Source organism: Pollachius pollachius, assembly GCF_949987615.1.
Source record: "Pollachius pollachius genome assembly, chromosome: 5".
In the NCBI taxonomy this organism is placed as follows: domain Eukaryota; kingdom Metazoa; phylum Chordata; class Actinopteri; order Gadiformes; family Gadidae; genus Pollachius; species Pollachius pollachius.
In genome coordinates this window covers 21001065-21008564 of record NC_136938.1, presented here as the reverse complement: position 1 = coordinate 21008564, position 7500 = coordinate 21001065, and the positions used below count along the sequence as shown (strand labels likewise).

Here is a 7500-nt window from a genome sequence, read left to right as displayed (position 1 = left end):
ATCGTCCCATTACCAAACACCTCAGATGTAACCTTTTCACCTCATCACACAAAACCACAACATTTAAAAAGAATGTGTATTTATTTCAACCCATACGTCCATGGGTTGATTTGAGACCCCTATCTTGTGCTCTCCCTGATAGTCCCTGCAGTCCGAGGTTTGGAAACCAGTAGCTTAGTTCCAGGGGAAGGATTAGTCCCAGCAGCTGCCATTAGAGATATGGACCTGGACCCTGACATGAGGTCAGACCCCGGGGTAGCGGGGATCAGGGGGGGCGCAGGGAGATTTCAGCATGGAGTGTGAGTGTATGGATATGTGTGTGTATGGATATGTGTGTGTGTGTGTGTGTGTGTGTGTGTGTGTGTGTGTGTGTGTGTGTGTGTGTGTGTGTGTGTGTGTGCGGGGATGGGGGGGGGTCGAGAGATCGATTCTTTCAATTGGAATTGGTGAACTGAAGATTTGTATAACGGTGTGTGTTCGTGTGTGTGTGTGTGTGTGTGTGTGTTTTGCGTTGTCATTATATGTGGGGAGGGGGGTGGGGTTAACCGCTGAGCCTCTGCCCATGGAGGGTGTGGGGAAGGGAGTTAAGGGCAGTCGTGTGCTCCTTGGACATCTGCCTCTGAGTCAAGCTTTGTGAAGTGGATAAGTGGGGAAGGAGGGGGGTGAGGCAGGGGAGAGGAAAGACCATTGAAAGTAGGCTTGCGCGCGTGTGTGTTTGTGTGTGTGTGTGTGTGTGTGTGTGTGTGTGTGCGTGTGTGTGTGTGTGTGTGTGTGTGTGTCCATGTGAGTGATTGTGTGTCCATATGAGTGATTGTGTGTGTGTGTGTGTGTGTGTGTGTGTGTGTGTGTAAGTGTGTGCATGTGTGTCCATGCTGTCCGTGTGTGTGTGTGTGTTTCCGTGTGTGTGTGTGTGTGTGTGTGTGTGTGTGTTTGTGTGTGTTTGGGAGGGGGCGAGGGGGAGGATTGGTCGAAGGTACCTCTAGTTTGGTGCAGAAGGAGGAGGAAGATGAAAAGGACTAGTGAATAGACAACAAACCCAAACACTGGTTGTGGCATCGTAGTGGACAACAATGGAGGGACTCCCCGTGTCCACAGAGCATCTGGCTCGGGAAGGACAGATGCTGACAGCTGGAGTGGCAGCAAGCATATGGCCTATGCTGTATCCCTGGCTTACTCAGAGCACAGAGGGGCTATGCTCTGTGGTCGGAGATAGACTTAAAAGCTTAAAACTGAAGGAACATTTTAAGGAGTACCTGTTGGACATTTTGCTTCTTACCGCTAACTTAACTTAAAAAAGAAAGAAGTGATGAAGGTTTTTTCCAAGGCAGAACTTTTCATGAACAGAATATGTATGCTCCAGTTCGCCTCTGTTTAAGGATCTATGTGTTTGTAGGCCATCCACATTGGCCATTGTTAATGGTTGATCCCATTTAGTCAATGAAACTGTCGAAACACATTTAACATTAAATATCCTTCACCTCGAAAATTGTATTAATGGACATTTTAAATGTTTTAGAAGTATGCCTTTTTGCTTCGCCAACGTTTTTGTCTTTTGCTGTTGTTTGATTGTATGCCAAATCTTTTATGTATTCATAAAACGACTCAAAAGTAATAAAAAAGGGGAAACTAAGTATATCATATTTATTTGTCATCATTTCATTTTCCCGACCAAATTATTCTATCGTTTTTCAGCCAACACGATCTCATGTAAATAGATCTGGATCTCTTGTCCGCCGCACGCTAAAAGTTTCGAGCACGTGCTCTTTGTTTTGCAACGTGATGACGCAGGACGTTGTTAACAGGAACCGGTTACAACAACGATATCCCAGGGGCTGCCGCTGCTCTGCTGCTACCCTACGTTTATCCCGATCCAAAGCTTCTAAACGCTCTTATAGTAAGCTTAATACTATCTTTACTCTAAAAGTAGGCTTTATGCCGTGTAATGCCACGTCTCCCAGTTGTACAATTTGAGTACTGTATACATAATAACCATAATTTGTTGATTACTTTCCACCGGCGTGAATAGTTATAATTAAAGTTATTCTAGTCTTTTATTTAAAATGCGGGTGAACGTTTAACCATTCAGGCATTCAAACAACGTATTGTTTCAGTGATGTTTATTCCAAAGAATGATGCAGCCGTCTCTAATCATCACTCCCTTTCTATGTTATTATCGAACTTGCATGTATAAAAACTTTTTCAGACTTTGGTGTTTCATATGCCGTACGTGCACGGAATTATGTACCTAAATTGTGATACTAATGAAACTTTATGCTCAAATTATGTATGCAGTTTTATTAAAAACAACCTGTTATTTACTCCTTCCGCAGAAATGGGCGTGAAGGGTCTGCAACAATTTGTGGACCATTTCACCCCAGGCGTGTGTGTGCCTGTGAACCTCAGAAAAATGGCACAGCAACATCAGTCCAAAAGCCAGCACGTACCTACGTCTACAGCCAAGAGCAGTTGAGTTGATCTCAGTCAAAATAACATATTCTAAACACACTTAATGCAACTACATAAAATAAGGATAAGCATTTTTTAATTTGTATCTGGTAATGGTTTAAATATATGCATACGTTTTCTGCATATCTTTATGAATTGCCTACTAGTAGAATGTGAGGGTAGCCCTTGGGGTAATAATAGTGATATAGGGCTTGTACATGGTGATGTCACATTGCAATTAGTGCCCTCATTTTAATGCCAGTTATTGGTCATTGTTTAGTTTTAATCATGTTGTGATAATGGATTTGTCATTAATGGGGAGAGATTGTAGTATTTCAAACTGCCCAAATCAACCAAAAACCCTATGATGCATTTTGGCGAACAAGCCCTGTTGTCAAACAATTGGCAAATCCTCTGGGCCCTAGGTCCTGTGTGCATAGCATCATATTTTTGCGCATTCGCGCCACATTATATTGCTCACAGGCCTTTATTTGGTTATGTTTACATTTCCGTCCCTAGGTCCCACACTAGTGGTGGATGGCATGGCCTGCCTGCGTTCCTGGTACTCCTGTGAGGACTGGGTGTGTGGGGGCCAGTGGAAGGAGTACATGGGCCACCTGGAACGCTGGCTGGAGGCCTTCACCAGCGCGGGCATCCGGCTGGTCTTCTTCTTCGATGGGGTGGTGGATGAACACAAGAGACCAGAGTGGGTAAGGAGAGAACCTCTCCTTCAGACCAATGATTGTGTCCAATGTCTCCGTTCTCATCTCCCGATCGAACATGTAAAGGGCAGCTCACGCAGTACAACAGGTGAAGCCTGACAGGGGAGGTATGCTAGTTGAGCTTTAAATGATTTACAGCTTGGTCAAATCTCTTATCCACTTTAATTCAGCAAACCACAAATGGGGCTTGTAGGAGCCAAATTAAATAGATATATGGCCCCTGTTGTTCAGGTGTAGCAGTAAGACAACATAGAGGGACTCCTTTTGATAGCGTCACACGGTTTTATGGCAGTGTGGCAGACAGGTGCTCATTATATGAGCCGCAGCAGGGATAGTGTAGCAGTAAGGGGGTTTGACTCCCAGCCAAAAGGATTGGGTTGGCTCTCCAATGTTCATAATCTACCTTTAGGCATTCTTAATAAGCAAAATGCCCAACTCCTACCTTCTTCTTCATGACATGTATGTGTAGTCACTGTAAAACGCTGTGGATGAAATGCTCAGTGACTAAACGGTAAATAGTAGTCGTAGCGATCTTTGGATGATAGATTGCTCTTGACAAAGTGAATTCTACTTAGTCTTCCGGTTCGCTGTGTTCTTGCAACCACTCTCCCTCTCCCCTGCTAAGGTGAGGAGGCGGCGCCGAGTCAACGGGGAGATCTCCAAGGTCTTCCGTCACATCAGAATCCACGGTGTGCAGCCGGGCCGGGGGCTCTTCTGCCTCCCGTCTGGTCTGGCCACTTTCACACGCTTTGCCCTTAGGTCAGCTCTGCTGCTCAACAATGGCGGCCGTTAATAGCCCTTGGCCTTGTTCATCGTCATGACTCACACTGTGCAACCAAGTATTCAAGCGACTCCGCTATTGGTGCTGACATATTTCAAGATGACTTGTGCATAGGTCCCTGGGTCAGGAGGTGTTTTGCTCGGTGCAAGAGGCTGACTATGAGATCGCCAGCTATGCTCGTCGCCACGGCAGCATGGGCATCCTGGGACAGGACTCTGACTTCATCATTTTCAACAGGTCAAACCGTTCAAATGTTTATTTGTTGACCTGTTATTTGTTAGTAGTATGTCTATTGAGCTTAATTTACAGAATTGTTTTTTTTATCAGATAACATTATTTTCAATTTTGTTATTATTATGTTATTTTAACTTTTATTTCCTTAAAGTGCCCCCTACCTGTCAGTGGCGAAGCTGGATTTGGATCAACTGACGACAGTCACCTACAACCGGGACAGCCTGTGCCAGACGTTGGGCCTGGCTGTTTACCAGCTACCTCTGCTGGCCTGTATTCTAGGCAATGACATTGTGTCAGAGGAGCGGATGCAGCATATTAGGAGCAATGCTATGGCCGCATACAGGTATTGGCCAAGGCTGTTGACACATTTTATGGATTTTTTTTGTCCAATAATGGATGTTCATTACCCACAAGAATTAAACCATTTAAATCATTTACACTAAGAAAAGTTTGCTGCTCTAACTTGGATGTATGTTTCCTCAGGAGAGACCCTCTATATCCTGGTGCTTCTAAAGGGGAAAAGGTGTTTGCCGTAGCCCAGTTGGTACGCTCTGTGTGGGGCAGTGGAGCGGAGAATCCTGGGCTTATCCCTCAGTCACTGGGTCTCTCAGACCCTGACCGAAAACTCCTGGAGAGGGGAGTTCACTCCTACTTACTCCCTGGGCAGGGACCTCCCCATGGGGTCGACCTCCAAGGCGTTTCCCCTGGCACCTCCTGTGTGATGGAGAAATATGTCAGTCCTAAAATCTCAAAGGTAATTTCAGCACGGCATCCTGTTCATTCAAAAACAGCCGCTAACGATCTGCCTAGAAAGCAACAGATCTGCCTAGATCTGTCACTTTCATTGGTTTCCTCAGGTGTGTAGGGAAAAGCACATGACAGCGGAGAGCTTTATGGTGTACAGCGTTGTGTTTGAAGGAGTGGTTGAGTGTAGTAACACTATGGAGGACGAAGAGGACACCGAGCTGATCCCTCAGGCACTGGTCTATAAGACCTGCAGGCAGCGGATCTATGGCGTACTGCTGCCCAGTGGTAAAGGTACATGTTGTCTCCCTCTCTCTTTATCCGTCCCTCTGTATCTCCATCTGGAGCTTCCATATTTTCCTCTATCAAACACAAAATACAGAATCATTCTTGGACTGTGAATACATGGACACGACCCATTCATTCACTATGAGATCTGATAATGGAGTATCAGTTTCGAAACGATATGTCAAAGTTCCTTTCTTGTGTTTTCAGAAACCGGTACGCAGGGGCCAGCTGTCAAAGAGTGGTTTGTCTTTGCTGGAAACCCGCTAAAGGAACCTGAATTAGTCCTCCCTGTTCCTATCAGCGTCTCAGGTACTGTGTCCTGTTTCATTACATTTAAAGGAGGGAGGATTAGAAAGAGTGTGTTGCCTAGTTTTGGAATGTGAAACAGTGTCACCAGAATTCTACCTTTGATGGAGATAGTTCATGATAATTCAAGTGGAGATATGCTCCACTTGATGGTGAAAGGATATTCCTAACAGTAAGTCGTGCCTGCCAATGAGTTGAAAAGTTTGTTCCAGTAATTCCCAAAGGTTTCCCCTGCCCTTGCTTGTTACAGCCTTCAAGAGTCTAGGCAATGACAGACAGACAGACAGATAGACAACATGGGTGTCCAATACAGAGTATAACCCTTCTCTCTCCCTGTGTGTTCTGTACAGAGGATGAGCCAAGTCTGGAGTCATTATGGTTCGGCAGAGGGCCCGCACTGTCTGATCCCCGTTTGGCGCACTTCTTGTCCATCTTCGACTGCCAGGAGTTCTCGCCGCTGTATGGCACCATAGAAGAAGACTCACTCCTCGCCGCTCTGTGTCTGGTCACACACTTGGTGCTTCAGGTAGTTTTTCACTCAGATTAAACTGTCTTGCCGTCCGGTCGATATTGTAGTCGGGTTTCTTGAAAACGTTCAAAGTTAAATTTGTTATTATTAGTATTGTGTTTTTGTTTTTTTTAACCCACCGCCATGACTTATGTCTCCGTTTGCGTTTAGTTTGATGGGTGGTAGAGTGACTGTGCACGGTAAGCAAGTAATGGAATACGTTTATGGAAATCATATGATTTGTTAAATCCCCTGTGCTGCAGAGGGATAAAACCCCAATCAGGTTTTTTTTTAAACTTCACAGACAAATGATTGAATCTTTACACTGATTTGCTCCATTTCATTTTCATTTATGTTAGCGCCTCGTTCCGACATGGGAGGGTAACCACACTGTGTTTATGTCTCTCACCCTGTAATCAACGGAGTCGTTTGGCTTCTCAGCTGTAAGTGGGCTGCTTCAAGCCAACATGTTAAGTCATCCCAGTGCGCTGCTTTCTTTGAGCAGTAATGTGAACCTGATATGAACGTCAGTTGAAATGCAGAGACTGGCATTTACATTTAGTAGAATCCATAATAATAAACGGTACCAATGATTCTTTGCTAATTTTCACATTTCACCGAAAAACGAGTTCACGTTTAGTTTCAAATCTTTGAAGACAAGGATAAATAATTTGATAGAAACCTTATTGCAACGTACTATTCTCTATACTTTTGTTTTGATATGTGCACTATTTGGGAAATATGTTTTGTCTAATATTTGGTATAATTCACTCTGCCATTTCAATCATATCGTTATACTTTTTAAGGTTTATTTCTTCATCGTAATTAGTTAAAGCAATTTGTGAATTGTAGTTTTTTTAATTGCCTACCCTGGAGTTGTTGATTTGGATTCACTTATGCCCCAGAAACTGACTGTTATGTAACTGGGAGGGGGTAAACGGTTACTTTATCAATGAATGATGTTATCCTAAACACCATTTGTTGACTGTCCCTTGCATCTTTTGTCATGGTTTGATGGCGGCCAATATCAGCCAATGTGTGCGCGGTTTAGCTAAAGAAACTGGCTTGTTTAGCTGCTATTGTGCTAGCTGCACTTCTTTAGTCAACAACACCGGTAGCAACCTGAGGCCATGAATGGTTTTAAATAACAATGAGGTCCGTTTCTCATTGAAAAACCACAACCGTTGTGTATACAAATTAATGAGTAGTACAAATTAATTAATTAGTAGTACTTGAATTAACTTTATTCGTTCTAAACAAAGCTGTCAATCAATCAATGATCTTTATTGCTGATTAAATGTACATGACATCGGACTTTCACTCACAATAAACAACCTACCCAGTGTTTTGAACACCAACGACGTAACAAAGCTCACTGTTTATGTTACGCTCTAGTATTGCCTTTTCATATTGATATTTTGTCTTATGGTCTGCCGTTGGTCCCCATCTATGTATCTATATACATCAATATA

At 43.8% G+C, this 7500-nt stretch overlaps 1 protein-coding gene across 1 annotated transcript in view; it reads left to right on the top strand.

Moving 5' to 3' along the window:
• Positions 1-2332: 2332 nt before the first annotated feature.
• fam120b (family with sequence similarity 120 member B) overlaps positions 2333-7500 on the top strand; it is a gene marked incomplete at both ends in the record, with an annotated part of 13629 nt that continues 8461 nt past the window's right edge. Inside the window, 9 exon segments of the mRNA XM_079736784.1 lie at positions 2333-2465; positions 2965-3155; positions 3793-3926; positions 4063-4185; positions 4334-4525; positions 4666-4936; positions 5040-5220; positions 5422-5523; positions 5871-6046. Of these exon segments, the coding sequence (XP_079592910.1) occupies positions 2333-2465; positions 2965-3155; positions 3793-3926; positions 4063-4185; positions 4334-4525; positions 4666-4936; positions 5040-5220; positions 5422-5523; positions 5871-6046 (1503 nt within the window).